This window comes from Diabrotica virgifera, chromosome 1, assembly GCF_917563875.1.
Source record: "Diabrotica virgifera virgifera chromosome 1, PGI_DIABVI_V3a".
NCBI classification, from domain to species: Eukaryota; Metazoa; Arthropoda; class Insecta; order Coleoptera; family Chrysomelidae; genus Diabrotica; species Diabrotica virgifera.
The window spans coordinates 225,502,123-225,520,730 of NC_065443.1; the positions used below are offsets into that span (position 1 = coordinate 225,502,123).

General features: G+C 33.2%; 3 protein-coding genes across 3 annotated transcripts in view; 2 read left to right on the forward strand and 1 right to left on the reverse strand.

The window, feature by feature from the left end:
- LOC126882601 (trypsin-1-like) overlaps positions 1-18,608 on the reverse strand; it is a 189,234-nt gene that overhangs the window by 40,589 nt on the left and 130,037 nt on the right. The gene's annotated exons all lie outside the window — the stretch shown is intronic.
- LOC126882591 (5-aminolevulinate synthase, erythroid-specific, mitochondrial-like) lies at positions 7,886-9,493 on the forward strand. Its single transcript, XM_050647567.1, has one exon. The coding sequence runs from the start codon at positions 8,002-8,004 to the stop codon at positions 9,379-9,381; it is 1,380 nt and encodes a 459-aa protein (XP_050503524.1). The 5' UTR covers positions 7,886-8,001; the 3' UTR covers positions 9,382-9,493.
- Positions 13,915-18,608, forward strand: part of LOC126882624 (trypsin-7-like) — a 71,102-nt gene continuing 66,408 nt past the window's right edge. The window contains exon 1 of the mRNA XM_050647601.1: positions 13,915-14,104. Within this exon, the coding sequence (XP_050503558.1) occupies positions 14,035-14,104 (70 nt within the window). The 5' untranslated portion in view covers positions 13,915-14,034. The remainder of the gene's footprint in view (positions 14,105-18,608) is intronic.

The following is an 18,608-nucleotide window of genomic DNA, read 5'->3' on the forward strand; positions in this document are numbered from 1 at the left end:
AAATGAACAGTTAAAATAATTTTTCGGATTCTTAATAGACCAGGGCATTTAGCACTAAAAACACCGAATTAAATGGATTTTTACATACTGCACCTAGATACTTAAAACTTTTTGCATTTTTTTTAGAATAATGTCAAAAAAAAGTCTACAATAAAAAAAATGGGTGGAAATGCATGATAATTGCATTTTAAAGAGTATAAAATGCATTCAGAAGTATAAAAACATGTTAAAAAGTATATTAAGGGCCAGATTTTGTTACTCGGGGAGTTTTCGGCGCCGCTGAACACGACTACACCATCAGAACCAACTACCCGAAGCACCTGTTACCCCCGCGGTTACTGCAAAAGCAGGTCATCTTCTGGAGTTTCGAAAGTTTTCAGCAGTAAATGCATGCAAATAGATTTCTGTCCGGTTTTCGGGGTCGCTGAATACGAATACCCCATCAGAACCGACACCCGGACCACCTAGTGCCCAAGGTCACTGCTATGGCGTGTTATCTTTTGGAGTTTGGAGAGTTTTTGGGCACCAGTTGTAGCACTGGGGTTCGGTTATGATAGCGTATTCTTGTTCAGCGACACCAAAAACTCTTGAGTAATATGATTGCATCAATTTAGTACCGCAAACCCTCGATGACGTGCCTTCGCGGTGAACCTTGGCACCAGTGGCGGCTCGTGGCTTTAGGGACAGGGTCGGCAAGGTTTTTGTCTCCTCAGATAGGTATACCATCTAATTAAAAGGCTTCAATCATCATAGAAGATTTTTGGTTTTGTTTTTTTTTATTTTTTTTTTGTTTTTTCACATAGATTTAGAACCTAAACATGTTTATAAATTAACTTTAGTCTATGTTGTTTGCACGTAGCAAAATGGGTAACAACATCATCGTAAAATTTATTAATGTGTTGGAGAGATTTTAATAGATTTTTTCTATTGACATTTGAGAAAAGCTTGACATCCTCTTTTGTTTCATGGTGTTTTATTTCGACAATACGTTTTGACACTTTTGAGACAAGAGAAATCCCGTTCATTTAAGGCAAAACTTGGTAGCAATGAGAGAATTCATGATAATAATTTATTAATTTCGGGAACAGTTTGTTGCAATGAATTGCAGTATATAAAATTATACATATTTTGTAACTTATCCCATCTTCCGAAAATATTTGGATCAGCACATAAAACTTTTAATTAATTTCCTTAGTTTATTTGATTAAAGAATTATGGATAGTTTTAATACACTTGTCTAATAGATATTTTGAAAATTCTTTGGCGTAACTTTAAAATTTTTGCAAATCTTCAAAATTTGAAAAAATGAGTACCTATCTAATTGCACGGAATGGGACGTTTCCATGCCGCCGGTTCATCGCCGGTCGTTTCGATGCCGCCGGTTCATCGCCAGTCGATTTCATCGCCGTCATATCTCGCATTTCCTAGAATTTCTAATTAATACTAAAAATAACTAATAGTTGTAACTGTAGAAAATTCGGAAATATATCAGATAGCGATTAATTGACTAGCGATGAATCGGCCGGCATCGGCATCGAACTGGCGGCATCGAAACGGCGGCGATGAAACGTCCTAGACCCCTAATTGCACAAGTAATAATAGTATCAAAAATTTCAAAATATACTTGTTTTTCGAGATCTGTGTCTTACTTTTGTCTTTTTGTGGGGGTGTTCGGAAATATCAAGCGAATCCAAAACGTCACTGCGTATATATTGAAAATTACTATCTCTGAGATTTTTTACCAGCTTTGTTATTCTATTTTTGTAATAAATAATGTCAGTTGACTGATTTTGAACAACATTGAATATCACATCAGTTTGGGTAAACTCTTTCTTAGAAATATGTAAAAAAATATTAAAAGAATAATCATTTAGTAAAGTTTTCAAACCGATTGCTTCACGGATCGGGATATCATCACTTGCAAAATTGTCGCCTTTATTAATAAAATTGAAAACTTCCAAAAGCTGTTTACGAAAATCTGCTACAGTGAAAACTAACCCAGATTTAAAATTCCAAAAGCTACGTTATTTCATAATTAATTTCATCCCGAGCGCACTATTAGCAGGGTACGTGCCTTGGTACATGCCTTGCTAGTGTCTACCCATCACCAATCGGCAGATTGATTTCTGCCGGTATCTGCCGGACTCTGCCATTCAAATACGGGTCAAATTATGGTGAAACGTATAATTGGTTGCCTATCGGCTAATATTTTACAGCGCTTCTTACAAGTAAATCGTAAATCTAATTAAAAAGTTTCTTACGCGTAGGGATCACTTTTAACGTATCGGATTGATCGAATTCTTTTAAAAACAATGAATAAAATTTAGTCTGTATTATCTCACAGATCTTTTTTTATTTTACAGAAACAAATATCATCAACTCATATTAAATTAAATATTTAGAAAATCAACAATGTGTCCATAAATGTGTGGGTCGGCACTGCCGTCCCTGCCGACCCTGACTGGACGCCACTGCTTGGCACCAGGTGCTCCCGTGGTCGGTTCTGATGGCGTATTCGTCTTCAGCGACCGCAAAGACTCTTCTAATAACTGGCTAAAATCTAGCCCTTAATTCACTAATTCCCGCACCATACAGTGCGCCAATGTTGGTGAGACGGGTGACTTTATAATAAAAAACGTTATAAATAAATAATTATAGAAGCTATAGATTTAATTTTAAAAAAATATTTGAATAACGTTTCTGTGTAAAATTGTTTGAATTTTTCAATGGTCAAGTCAGTTTTTACTATGATTTATGTTTTCGTGGGTATTTTAAAAAACAACTAATTTCGCAGTTTATTTGTTAAAAAATTAAGGACCCACTTTTGGAGTAGAACTTTTTGATATGTCCCTTTTTATACATTTGTTAATGAAATTATAAAAAGTTCTATCGTCTTTGATTTTGTCAATAAGCAAAAACTCCATTCCTCTACAGTTCCTATTGCCACTCTTAGAAAATATTGACCTTAATCTCACCTCCCCCATTATTCAGCCCAATACTCCACATTGGCTAAAAATACTACCTGCCTTTAACGTAAATTTGTGAAAATATAAGAAAATGAAAACCTCCACGATACTCATGAGACAAACTTTTAACGATATATTTAATAGAGGCAAGTTTGATAACATAATGTTCACAGATGCATCTAAAGATGAAGAAAGTGTAGGATGTGCTGTTACTTCCACAAATAATACACTAGCCATGTGTAGACTACCCAAGATGACTAGTATTTTCACAGCTGAACTCTACGCTATACTCAAAGCTCTAGAGGTTCCAATGCAGGGTACCAAAAATTTAGCAATCTGCACAGACTCATTATCATCCATACAATCAATTAGAAAAATTTATACAACAGATCCAATAGTTATTAAAATCCATGAAAAATGTACAGCACTTGAGAAATCAAATACTTCAGGTTCGATTATATGGAATCCTTCACATGTTGGTATCAAAGGAAACGAGAATGCTGACCACGCAGCAAAGGAAGCACGTCGCTCTGATCTTACAGATGAAAATATCCAGTTGTTTCAAGACATAACAACTGAAATCAAAAAGTTATCTACCTCAATGTGGCAAAATCAGTGGAGCAAGTGCACTACCCAATTAAAGTCCATACAGCCAAGCATTTTAGGACCTAGACTGGTAAAAATGGAAAGGAAACCAAAGACCCTTATCACAAGGCTCAGAATTGGGCACACCCGCCTAACCCATGGATACTTGATGATTCCTGAAGGACCTCCAAACTGCCAATACTGCAACACTCGACTAAGTGTACTGCACTTAGGGGAGAGTTGGACAAAACCGGGTAGGTTGATAAAACCGGGTACCCCTTAATTCTTCTAACTGTCTGCTGCTATCTATTAGACAATGTTAAAATTAGTGTCCCTTTACCACCAACAGTCGTGTGTATTCATTTCTACCTCATTTGAGTAATCTGTGCCGGAGCAGTAAGACCTCACCTGTTTTTTGATGCAGGAAACTCGATTCTTAAGGTAAGTTTATAGCTGTTTTCTCCTCTAATGAATAACTAATGGCCATTTCAAAATTTAATACATGTAACCTAGTATATTACCTTTAATTTGGCCAAAAATTTTGAATATTATTTCATAACTTAAAATTTTAAATAACATTTAATGTCTCGTTTATGAGTTTGACAAAACCGGGTAGTCCGAAAATCGACAAAACCGGGTACCCGATTTAATCAGACCTGTTGTTACTTCCAGTTTCTGCAGTGGTTTGTTTGCTTTTAGTTAACTACAACATGTGGCTTCTTTTATTGGAGAAGCTAGTTAGAAAGCTAGTAGGAAAAATTTTTTAAAAATCTTGAGTCGTAAAAAAATTAAAACTAAATGAACTGAAAAAAAATAAGAAGCGTGGTAAAAAGGGCTGCACCAAAAACAAAATTTTGGAGAGTTTGGAGGAAGAAGATATACAATGACGATGCGTGTCTGTATTACAATTAACTATTTTTAAATTATAATGGAAGGAAGGCTGGATAAAATGTGTGTCTTGTACCAAATGGGCTTATGACGCCTGTAGTGCCTATGATGATGTAGATGAAGTTTTTATTTGTGACTTATGTTCATAGATTTTCGATGTTTGTTCACATACCTTTAATCAATATTTTATTTTCTGTCCATTAGTCTTTTTACATGGTAATTAAGTTACTACCCGGTTTTATCATACCGGCTGGACAAAACCGGGTATTTTGCAATATTTTCATAAAAATAGAAAAAATTAAAAATCTGAGCATATTTTTAAAAATTGACATTGACATAACAAACTTAAGTCATTTGAGAATATTTCAATCTGCAGCAAACATTTGCTACTCTCACATAGCAAAAGATACAGACGGTTTTTGGAGTGGTACCCGGTTTTGTCCAACTCTCCCCTACTTGTGGAGTGCAACCACTACGCAGCAGGACGGACCAAATATGGCATCCACGGAAATTTGTGTACTATTTTAAACTCTAAAAATAAATTGTGTAATGTTAGAGTTTCTTAAACATTATAAAGTATACCACGTACTGTAAATTTAACTGAATTATTTATTGTTATTGTAATGTTCCTTGTGTCAATGGACAGGTTAATTGAAATAAAAAAAACTTCATGCACTCCCCTATATCCTCCGATTTCATGACTGCAGTTCTTGAAACCAATGATTTCAAGCATTCTGCTTTAATAGGGTGGTTTTAAGGGTTGAAATTTCACAGTAAACTAAAAAGTACATCATAAATATTAAACAAACTGTTTGTGTATATTATATCTAGTAATTGTTTATATGCAATTTCATATTTCAGAAATATAAAAAATGATTTTCTCTATTATCTTTTAATTAAGCGGTGGTTGCTAAAAGGGTTGATAAATTATTTAAAATCATAAATTATGCATATAAATGTTGAAATAGATTTATTTTATTTAACTAAAGGAGATTACTTACGCCGGAATGCTCAAATCTTCATTTTCTGTGCAAAAAGCACAAGCCGGGCATATCTCACTTTTGAAGTTTAGAGTAAAATATACTAAATTTAAAATTTTCATGGACATTGATAGAGGTTTACCGAAATCGGAGTTTTACCTTTATTCACTGTACTATAATCAGTTTGACAGTTTTTGCACAACTTGTTGGCTTATTTCATTCTGAAGTATGAGGCAAATATTTGCGAACAGAAAACCGCGTAAGCAATCGAGAAAGATTCTCTATTTTTTAGGTTCGACGTCAGTGTATTTTTGCATAAATACGATATTTTACTCAACTTATTAATTTAGTTGGTTTCAGTTAAATATAACATTTTTCGATACTTTTATTGAAATATATTAAGGGCCAGTTGTTCAATCAATGGTTAACTCATGGATTAAGTAAACCATGATTAAATTTAATTCAAAGATTATTTCTAAATAAGTTGTTCAATGCAGGTTAACTTTCGGATTTATTAAGCCTAAACAATGAAGCGGTGACAATGTTGCCAGTTAATTAATTAACGGCTTGGAACAAATTTTATCACGAAAATTGTACCGAAAAATGTGTTCTGTGGTATAAACGATGGTGTTCATATATATAAAAGTCAATGACTTTTGACGCAGTGATGCCCCTCTGTCAGTGACTATTTTCGTGTTTTAAATTTAAATTTAAGAAATGGAAGAAAATAATATTAAAAGAAAGAAAACTGCGAACTTTACGGCTGGTGAAGAAGAAATATTAATATTTTTCGTTAAAAAATATAAACATATTCTCGAGAATAAGAAAAGTGATGCAGTTACAAATTCCGAGAAAATGAAAATCTGGGAAAAAATAGCCAAAGAATATTCTAGTGTAATGGGCTGTTCAAAAACAAGTTTATGTTTAAGAACAAAATACAACAACATGAAAAAAAATGTTAAGAAAAAATTTGCAGAAGAAAAAGTTATTTGAGATGTATTGGAGGGGGCCATCAATAAAAATTGATATTTCCAATACAGACAACACAATCAAGGAAATGTTAGGAGATGTAACTGGATTTGTTTCGAGCTATGCCGCCGACTCAGACAAACACAATCTTGCTAATGATGTTGCCACAGAAGGAAATATTCAAGAAGAATTCATAGAATATGTTGATGGTAGTAAGTAATATAAATAATATTACATAAACTAATTTTTCGATTGATTCACTGAAAAAACTCAGCTTCAAAGTAGTTATGTACTGTACAATATATTTTTAATTTTGGGCAATATTATATGTATATAATTTTTTTTAGAAACTGAACCCACAGTAAATTTAGAAGGAAGTTGTGAAAATAGCACGAATGAGTCAGTGAAGAGTACTTTAATGCCATAAACTCCCACCACCAGTTCAAATTGGTCAAAATATAATGCTGCAAAGCTCAAAACGCCGAAGTCCTTAGAGTTGAAATTAAAAAATGATAATAAAAATATTAAAACAAAAAAAATTTCAACCTGGGGTGACCTGGGCTTTAGCCAAAGCCGATTTAGTGGAACTGCAGACAGAAGGTTTTCTTGAAGAGCAGCAACTAAAACTGCAGCATATGCAAGAAAAGCATGATTTATATATGGCGATTCAAAGGGAAGAATGGGAAATTGAAAAGAAAAGATTATACTTATTAGCGGTCAAGAGAAAATGTTTACCTAAATAGTAAATGTTAATTTAGGATATTTAATGTTCATTTTTTAAATGTAATAGGTATATTAAAAAATACAATAAAAAGTTACAAATATTTATTAAAACATCTAAAAGTGGTTCCCAACTTTTTATGTCTGGCGACCCACCTTCTGATGGTTTTTCATATTCGCGACCCATCCCTCACCCATTATGATATATAATGTATGCTACTCAGCTATCGTAAGAGCCAAGCCGCGACCCACCTAAAATCTGCCCGCGACCCACTAGTGGGTCGCGACCCACCGGTTGGGAAACGCTGATCTAAACCAATACAAATGAAACAAATTAATAATAAAAAATGAGTTTAATTTGAATATAATTATTATTATAGATACGAAATTATAATGGATTATTAGTGCAAATCTTACCTATGACTGCAAAGTAGCAATAACAACACAATATATATTATAGTGCAATAACTATGATCGTTCTAATCTGGAATTTTCTTGACAGTTAATTTAAAACCAGAAAGTAAGGTTACAAATCTCTAGTTAACATCGTTAATCCTTCGTTTTTGGGCGATTAAGATAATGTCTGGTTAACAGATGGTTAAGTGTTAAACTGGCATTGAACAATGCAATATTAAGTTTAATTAAAGATTATTTTTAATCTGAAGATAATCTCCAATTGAACAATCGGCCCTTAGTCACAACAATTATCATATTTGTAAATTATGATTGACAACGACAAACTATCATATTCAGTTTGACATCCTTCAGATTAAAAAAAAACTTTGTTGAAGGCTGTTTTTAAATGTCTAATAGTATTTAATAAGGTTTTTGTACGGTTTCTTTTGCTTCAATTTAAATTAGAAATCTAATAATTGTTGCATATCTGCTAAACAATGCCTTGTCCATTTCTCTCAAAATTGAATACAGCATACGTCCAAACGTATGCCGTACTTCTACTGCAGTTATATAGTAAACATTGTCCTGTTATATCCAGAATATTATCAACAGCTGCTAAGAATGACGACGATTTTTTTGACTACGATCATTTCTTCAATCAGCAAATAATTAAGAAAAAGAAGGAACATTCCTACAGAGTATTTAAAACCATAAATCGACTGGCAGGGCCAGGTGAGTTTCCCACAGCCATAGAATACTCCTATAAACACGCTGAGATAATCGTTTGGTGTTCCAATGACTATTTAGGAATGTCGTCCCATCCTGAAGTTAAAGCAGCTGCCAGAGAAGCTCTGGAACTTTACGGAACTGGAGCTGGAGGTACTCGAAATATTTCGGGAAATTCACTTCTTCATGAACAGCTGGAACATCGGCTTGCCCAGCTGCATAACAAAGACTCTGCTTTACTGTTTACATCTTGCTTTGTTGCTAATGATTCTACTTTGTGCACTATAGCTCAAGCCTTACCAAAATGTCAAATCTTTTCTGATTCTGGAAACCACTCATCGATGATCCGTGGGATTATTAACAGCAGGGTACCAAAGCATATATTTAGGCACAATGATCCGGTACATTTAAAACATTTGCTTGAAAGTGTGGATCGAAGTATTCCTAAAATAGTAGTATTTGAAACTGTACACTCAATGTCTGGAGATGTGGTTCCATTGGAGGAATTTTGTGATATTTCACACAAATACGGTGCGCTTACTTTTGTCGATGAAGTACACGCTGTTGGTTTGTACGGTGAACACGGTGCAGGAATTGGAGAAAGATATGGTGTTATGCACAAAATGGACATCATATCAGGTACACTAGGCAAAGCGTTTGGTACTATGGGTGGCTATATAGCAAGCACTACTGCTCTAGTTGATATGGTAAGATCATACGCACCAGGCTTTATATTCACTACTGCACTACCTCCAGCGGTTGTTGTTGGTGCTCTTAAATCTATTGACATTTTATCCTCGCAAGAAGGAGCAAATTTAAGACAGCAACATCAAAGCAACGTCAAGTATTTGAGAAACTTATTAATAGATAAAGGTTTTCCCGTTGAACCTACTTCAAGCCATATGATCCCCATAAAAATAAAAAATCCTATTAAATGTAGTGCCATTTGTGATATTTTACTCAAAGAAAAAGGGCACTATATTCAAGCTATTAACTACCCTACAGTGGCTAAGGGAGAAGAACAATTGAGACTAGCTCCAACACCTCATCATTCCAAAGAATTAATGGAACGGTTAGTGGAAGATTTAAATAATGTATGGTTATTCTTAGGACTTTCCTTGGTTGACCAAAGCAATAACACAAGCTCCTAGTACTGTAACTAAACAGATAAGTAATTCAAAATAGTAGTTAGCGGATTATTCCAAATACTTTCCTTTTATACTCTTTATCAATACTACACCTTCACAAGATTAAACCAAGAAAGATGTATTTTTAGGTTTTTTTGTTATCTACTTCAATAAGTATGGATATAAGAGTGAATTTAAAAAAGTCATCAGGCTTTTGACAACAAGTTATTATAAAAGTAGTTATTTGAATAAAAAGTACTTTTGTAAAAAGAAAAATTTGCTTCCTTAAATTTAATTAAACCTATGTACTATGTTAAACATAGTAAACATAGTATGCATAGTAAACATAGTATGCATAGTAAACATAGTATGTTAATTGATATTAACTTGTGCTAGTGTGGACGTGTTCGTCGCATAAAGCGGACGCAAGAATTTTCGACGCACACAACGCACACGCTCCATCGGTTATCGTCGTTTTCGAGCAGAGATCAAATGATTTGAGCACCGCGTCCTTACTGGTAAAAATTTGAGACGCAGATTCTTGCGACGAACCATTAGTTACACGAACTTAAGATAAATTGACTTATTTTAAGCACCTTTTGTTCTATAAATTTTTTTACGTAAGTCAATACTTTTCGAGTAATTCGCGATTTAAAATGATTTAAAATGATTTTTCGACAAAAAAACTACATTTTCAGACAGTTTTTTTCAAATAACTCAAAAAGTAAATATTTTATCGAAAAAAATATATTTAGCAAAAATGTAGCCTATAAAAAAAACGAAAAAAAAATGGTGTAACATTAAAGTCTACAAATTGAGTAGAAGCAAAGTTGTAGCTCATGAAAAATACGTTCTTATTCGTCTAATTCCAAATCGAAAAATTCAACGCGAAATCACCGAAGAAAGAAGCGTTTTCGGGAAAACCTATTAACATTTTTAAAGTATCGAAAAAAGCTTATTATTTGTTTTTTACACAAGTTTACAGCATCAAAAATAAACGAGTTACACTGAAAAAAAAAGTTGGCCCTTTATTTTTGGTAAAAAAAATCGTGAAAACCTCCCTCTATTTAGCACCCTAAATGAAATTAATCGTTTGGCTTTACCATCTATTTTAACTGTATGTGTATTGTTTATATGATCTGTAAGTTTGATTGGTTTGAAGTGCTTATTTTTGAAAACATTTGGTTTTATATTAAAAAAAAAATTTCTAAAAACTTTGGAAAAATTTCATTTTTTCAAATTAACTTAAAAAGTATTAGTGATAGGAAAAATCTTGAAGAGTAAAAAAATATAGGTTTTGCTATTATAAGTATGTTAGTTTCATTTTGTTTCTCCGTAAGACAAAAATTGGTTAAGATATGGCTGTTCAAAATTTGCATACACTCGTGATTAGTGACCCATTCAAGCTTTCTCAATTATAACTCTTTCAAAAATAAACACTTTAAACCGGTGAGACTGACAAATCATATAAAAAATAGATAGGTAAGTAAATTGTTTGTAAAGCGGTAGCGATTAATTTCATTTGGGGAGCTAAACACGGAGATATTTTCATGATTTAAAAAAAAAGAGGGCCAACTTTATTTTAAGCGTAACTCGCTTATTTTTAATGCTAAAATTTTTGTTAACAATTAAAACAAATCTTTTTATAAACACTTTAAAAAAGTTTAAAGTGGTTTTTCCCGAGAAGTGCTTAATTTTTCGGTGATTTCACCTTGAAATATTCGATTTGGAATTAGACGAATAAGAACGTATTTTTCATGAGCTACAACTTTGTTTTTATTTGATTGACAGACTTTACTGATACACCATCTTTTTGGGTTTTTTATAAGCTACACTTTTCTTAAGAATATTTTTTTCGATAAAATATTTACTTTTTGAGTTATTTGCGAAAAACCGTCTGAAAACGTAGTTTTTTTGTCGAAAAATCAACATTTTCAATGGCAAATAACTCGAAAAGTATTGACTTACGTAAAAAGCTCTATAGAACAAAAGTTGCTTAAAATCAGTCAATTTATCAATTTCCGGTCTTATCTTGAACGTATGTTTTTTTACCCCATAGAAGGGGTGACTGTCACCCCCCAAGTAAAAGCAACCAACGGCACAATTTCAACTTTGAAGTGGAGGGTAAGTAGAACGTAAATCCAAATTTTCATGCAATTCGGAGTTGCCCCTGATAATTACACGGTATCGCCGAATTTCCCGTTCATTTACTGGGCTATATGTTAAATGTTTAGGCCTCCGCTCCATACAAAAGTATTGACCATACATAGCAATGCAGAAAACGACACCTAAGGCTAATATTAATGCTACTGTTACAAAATAAGCTTTTCATTTTAATAATGCTTGTTGGTCTACCTCTATTCTCGCTCTTACTTATTGTTTATCTAAATAAACAAGATAATTAAGTTCCACTTGGATGCATAAAAATAGCACGGAAGAAACAAAAATTCGAATAGGAAAGGCCTTCGTAGAATCAGAAAGGACATAGGTGCAAAATTTTGGCTCCAATACTTTTTAAATGCATTATTTTTTTTCGAATCCAAAAAAACTAATAAATACATATTTTTGAAAAATTTAAACGCAAAAGAATGAAAGATTACACTTTCACCGAGGGTCTAAAGTCCCTTAGAGTAAACTAAAAGTTTCCTTTGAATGCGATATGTATTTGAAATTAAAAATCACACTAAATTTTCGCCTTTTTTTAACCGTGCAATTTATTAAAATAAACATAGAAGTTTTCAGTGACTTTCGCCCCTCGGTAATAACGTAATCTTTTATTCTGCGTTTAAATTTTTCAAAAATATTTATTAGTTTTTTCCGGATTCGAAAAAGTGAATGTATTTAAAAAGCATTGGAGCTAAAATTTTGCGCCTACCCCCTTAACCGTTGATAGACATATTTATTTCAGGTTTTCAGGTTTTCCTGTCGTCAGTAAAAATCTGTCCGCTGTTGTTTGTTTTCAAGTAAGTTTCCTTTGAAACTGCTTTAAAGAATCGTGATATTTGATTTTTCTTCCGATTTTCTTCTATATATCTGATTATTTGTATCTAGCTCTTCTTTATTTTTATTAGTGTATTCGAAATTTATACAGTGAGGTCCTAAAGTGACGAATAAATTCATTATTAGCTAAATAAACAACATTATTAGAAATCCCCAAAACAGGTTGATTTTTATTTTTAAATTACGATATTCTTACATATATTATATATCATACTAGTGACTTCATCCATCTGGGCGTGTTGACGTAATGGATAATTTTTTTAAATGCAAATAGGGGTCACGTCATAGCTCGTTTGAGAGGGTACTCAATTTTCTATTGGGACCGTGCAAGTTCGGAAAAGCAACACCTGGTTTCATAGCTGAGCAACATTTTTAGCACTTTTAATTATATTGGCCAATTATATTAGTCGTGGTTGCTGGATAATTGTCAAGGCCATAGCCCAAAAAAATATAAGCAGAAAAATAAAATTGAGGTTATGTTATTAAAAGGTAAACAAATGCATGTAGTAAATGCAATTACTTATTAAAATGCAGTACTAGAAGCAGAATACAAATAATTAAATTTAATTTTATATAATAATTGGATATCATATCAATATTGTGGAGCAATAGATATATAATTTTTCTTCTTCAATGACAGTAGGTATGAAATATAAGTCAATTTGACAATTTTAATTGACAATATGAATTATTTAAGAAAGTTGCAAGATTTTTCCGCTAATCGCGCACGATCGTTTCTCGTATCCCCTCCAAGTACTTGCACATGGCGAATTCAGTAATATAAACATTAACATAATTATATATACAGAGTATCCAAAAATTTAATTTGATTGAGACAAAAAGAAGAATGTATGTAATTTATTTAATTCATAATACGTTTTACTGTCATCAGAAAATAAGAAAAAATGTTTATTTGACAAATAAACATTGATTTTCACTTAAATGAAATGTTCAAACTGTCAAGAGGCAGGTGGGTGGCAGCTATAACATTGAATTTAAGCAGAAAACAATATTTATTTGTAAAATAAACATTAGTTTTCTGTTTTCTGACAACAGTAAAACGTAGTTTGAGTTAAATAAATTATATAGATTCTTGTTTTTGTCGCAGTTAATTTAATTTAAAAAAAATTTTTGGACACCCTGTATAAATATTTATGTTCATATTTATATTACTGAATAAAGAATCGAATATGTTTCAAATGAGCTATCACGTGACCCCAAAACTTATTTAAAAAAATCGTCGATTACCGTCATCACGCCCAGATGGATGATGTCACTAGTATGATATATGTATGTCAAAATATCGTAGAAATAAAAATCGTCCTTTTTTTTGGGGATTTCTGCTAATTTTGTTTATTTAACTAATAATAAATATATTCGTTACTTTAGGTCCTCACTGTATATGCCAGATAATAAGTTTTAATACTAACAATAAATTGGAAATATGCCTTAGATCGAATTTTTGCACCTGGGTGTATATCATTAACAAAAATAATTTTATATTTGTAAAAAAGATAATTAGATATTATTTTATTGGATGGGTTTCTTATCGCCAACAATAAACACGATGTCGACAGTTATGGATCATATTATAATGTAAAATGAATTTCAGCCCACTATTATAGTTAGTTTAATACGGTTTTGAAAATATAATTTGGTAGATACTTTAGTATAATCATGAATCTGAAGTGGAAAATTACATTATTGGTTTGTACTTTTTTCCTGAGAAACAACGTCGTTAATGCAGGTAAAACAAAATTATTAAAAGCCAAATATTTAATATTATTTCGGATCAATAACTTTATTATTATATTGTCATAATTATTTTATTGATAATAGACATGTCAAAATAATCTAGGGGACACCAATATTAATAGCTTTAAATCAAAGTTAGCTGCAAATTCAAAAATTTTATGTTTTAAATCTTTTTTCTTATTTGTCGATTTTATACCAAATTGGACGGTAATCTTAATAAAAATTAAACAAAACTTCAATATGCCTTTTTGGACTATAAGATAAAAAGTAATAATATTTTTTTATCGGTAGGTACGTGATGTTTGATGTCTATGTAGATTTTTATTTAGGTTTTCAATAGCCAATAATGGAGAGACATCATTTAAATCGCGAAACTCAGTGGCCTGCTATCGGGATGCTTTAGAGGTAACACAGACGGGGCGGCGTACGTCGACTGAACCCCCGCTGTGACTTTCTATCGACATATCCTGGGTCCCATCCACCGCCAATCGGTTTTATGACTTCGACGGCATATCATAAATGCGTGTATCGTGGTGCATCACAGACGATTGAGCGGTTCTTTGGCGTTTCTTGTTGTGGGTGTTGCCAAATCTTGTTTAATGATGGAAATTACAGACTCGAACCATATTTTTACTTGAATTCTTTACTCCCATATCAAATTATTTTTATATGGGACTCATCGTATTTTTATTTTTTTTATCTTATAGCTTAAAGGGCGACTTAATTAGGTACATTTTTATCTGGAAAAAAAGTAATCTACTAAATAAATTATTTTTCAAACTCTTTGAAACTAATTTCACAAACAGTCAAAGAGAATTATCAAATCTGTAACCATTGACCAGTTTGACTTGACTTGAGTTATTTGTCAGAAGGATTGACTTTAATAAAAATAAAATTATTGACTCCATAAAAATAAAGATAATAAACGCAGTTATTTTACCTTATTTATTATGCTCTACAGGCCTTGTATTTACAATTTTACATAATACAGTCTATACTACTAACTTATTATATACTTTTATTTGATGTATATTGTGTAAACATTGCTGAACTATGATTCTCCTATTTTTCGCCTTCCCTTTCCAGTGTATAATTTCCATTGATACTATTATATTCCTGAAACTTTCTTGCAGTCTTTTTCTTGGTCTACCTCGTCCTTTAGTCCCAACTGGTCTTCTTAGCAGTACCATCTTTGACATTCTTTCCTTATCCATCCCCTCGACATGACCTGCCCACCTGATTCTTGATGACTTTGTGTATCTTATTATACTTGGTCCCTTGTAAAGCATCCTTAATTCTTGATTGGTGCTTTTATTCCAGCCGTCTTCTGTATCTGTATTCTTTCTTCTTTCCCCTGAAAATAGCTCTAAGTACGTTCCGTTCTCAACTCTCTATAATTTCTTCTTCTGTTTTATTTAGCACCCATGTCTCACATCCGTAGGTGACTGTTGCTCTTATTACGGTTTTGTATATTCTGGTTTTCGTCTTTCTCGATACGTACTTTGACTTTATTTTGAATATTTTTTTTTAATAATAATTTGTGAAACATCACTATTTCCCAATTAATGGGTTGGCAGCCTCTTAGCGTTATAAACAGTTTTTCCTATGTGATATGCTTTCCCTCATAACCATAACGGTGTTATTTCTTGAACATTACTCTTTATACTTACTAATAACTCCTGAAAAGATTTTTTAGACATTCTTGTAAAATTAAAAAACTTCTCTGGGCCTTTATTATATTAATTTCATTATATAACGTGTAAAAAATCCCTTATACTTTCGTCCCTTTATGAGAGGATGTATCCAATATCTGCGTTTCTTTTTTTCTTTAATCTAAGATAAAGTAAACTTGTATTTATTACAAAAGACAAATCGTCATAACTTTCAGACATCGTGTCGTACAGCAGCCAACACGCGACTAAATTTGGCAACAACGAAATACAAATACTTTAAATCACAGCATAGCTGCCGCTGTTACACCGCGCCATGTGTTTTACGCTGCCTCGACGTCGAATCGACGTGCGCCGCCTGGTGTGTCCTTGTCCTTTAGCGTACGTTCAGAGTGGACGAGCAAAGAGCAAAGAGCAAAGAGCAAAGAGCAAAGCGGAGAAATCAAACTCATACTGGCAAACGGAGGTGCACAGAGTGCTAGCAAAGAGCAAAGCGGCGAAACCAAACAAGTTTGATTTCTTTGGTCCATGTAGTGAGACCGCTCCCGTCTGAAAAAATTTTTGATTCGGTTTCTTTGTCAAATCCTATTCAAAAATGTCCCCTTTAAACAAATCTGAAGAGCACCGGGCGGAATTTTTGGGCAGAAATTGTTTAAACAATTTTATCCACTCTATGTTATATTGTGTGTAAGTTTTTAGTTTGTGAAAACTGTCATTATAGATAGCAGTGCGTGAAGTGTTTAAAGTGAGCGTGAAGTAACAATGTATTTTAAATGGGACTTACTTTTTCGCACTGTTTTTAACACACTTTCATATAATCAAATATCCTTAACTTTGGCGTTGTCATGGTGATGACATAATGAGCAATAAATTACGACAAAAGTTTTTACAGTTTTGTGGTTTGAAAGAAGTTAGAATTTTTAAATGTCAAAGTTCTAAAAATTGTAGAATAGAAATGAATTCCAGTGACGAAGAGTTACAGTTTTTTTATTTGTTTATGGTAGAGTAGAGAAAATATTGTATGAAACTGTGCATGAAGTACTTTTTGCGAACTTACGCGATGTATAGCACTCGCTCCGCTGTCGCTCGTGCTCTAAATATCGCGTGCGTTCGCAAAAAGCATACTTCACGAACTGTTTCATAAATAACTATTTTTAAACAAATACAAAAGATCACGTTTTTTTTCTCCGGAACATATATTTTTAGACGAAGTAGTTTTCAATCCTAATAGTAAATTATTAATATTGAAAATATTAAAAATATTACTAAAAGATTTTTAAATTGAAAACTTATTGGTACACTTTCCTGGTGACACCTCCAAGACTTCTACAATTTGCAAGTCAAATGGATGCTGCAGTGAAGACGAGAGGGAAGGAATTCTACACTATGCAATTCACATCCCCCGTCTGCAGCTGGTAAAGTTCCAACGGAAAAATGCACCTAGTTAGGCCGCACCTACATTGGATCCGATTTTCTCCGATCAGATCAGATCCGACGTCGGCCGACGTCGGAATAGAAAATAAACCCATAGTATTAAATGGGGGTGCCTACATCGGATCCGTTTTTCTCCGATCCGATCAGATCAGATCAGATCCGACGTCGGCCGACGTCGGAATAAAAAATAAACCCATAGTATTAAATGGGAGTGCCTACATTGGATCCGTTTTTCTCCGATCCGATCAGATCAGATCAGATCCGATATCGGCCGACGTCGGGAGTAGCTTCTCCTATTCTCATCGAGAAGTGTTTGGTTTCATTCCGATTGGTTGCAAGTTGAGTTGCAATTTTAGTTGCAAATTGGTTGCAAGTTGGTTGCAAATTGGTTGCAAGTTGGTTGCAAACTGATTGCAAACTGGTTGCAAGTTGGTTGCAAACTGGTTGCAAACTGGTTGCAAACTGGTTGCAAACTGGTTGCAAGTTGGTTGCAAGTTGGGGGTTGCAAGTTGGGGGTTGCAAGTTGGGGGTTGCAAGCTAACATGTTTAAATATATTCAATGTCATCATCTCAACACTTCATCGCAACTTATTGTCGGTGGTCGGAAGATTACTGAACCAATGTAGGCACCCTCGCCGGAAAACCGGTCTGATCGGATCTGATCTGATCGGAGAAAGACGGATCCAATAGGGCTTTTCATCGACTGTCATTTGTTTCGAGCTTCTGTCATGTGTCACATAATATTGATATATCTACGCCATACGTCTTTGGTTTGTATTGTTTATATACCAATAACGTATGACGTAGATAAATTATTATTATGTGACACATGACAGAAGCTCGAAACAAATGACTGTGAATGAAAAGCCCTATGTAGGCACCGCCTGTCGGATCGGATCGGATCTGATCTGATCTGATCTGATCGGAGAAAATCGGATCCAATGTAGGTGTGCACTTACTCTACGGAGTAATACGACTATAAAATAAAAATGTATACCATTTTTATTCAGTTCGCATTTTTATTATTATATATTTTTAGGGTTTTTGGGTTATTCTAAACAAAAAAGGTATCTTGTAATTTTTCCCAAAAATTAATAGTGTTCGAGTTATAGGCGATTTAAAATCTGAAAAATGCGAAAATACGCATTTTCGAGGCTTAAAAATTCATATTTCAATTAGTATTTTTGAGGTTACCAGATACTTAAATTGATGATTAAACATTCAGCTTCGATTCTGAAGAGTGATCGCGTCTAACCTTAATTTATACCGTTGTTTTTTAATTGTTAAATATGCGTGTTTATCAGATTTTTTTGCCGGTGTGGCGCGCTCTATTTCAAAAATCTCCTATTTCCTCCGAAAATTATTTTTTCTAGATTTTTTGGGATATTCTAA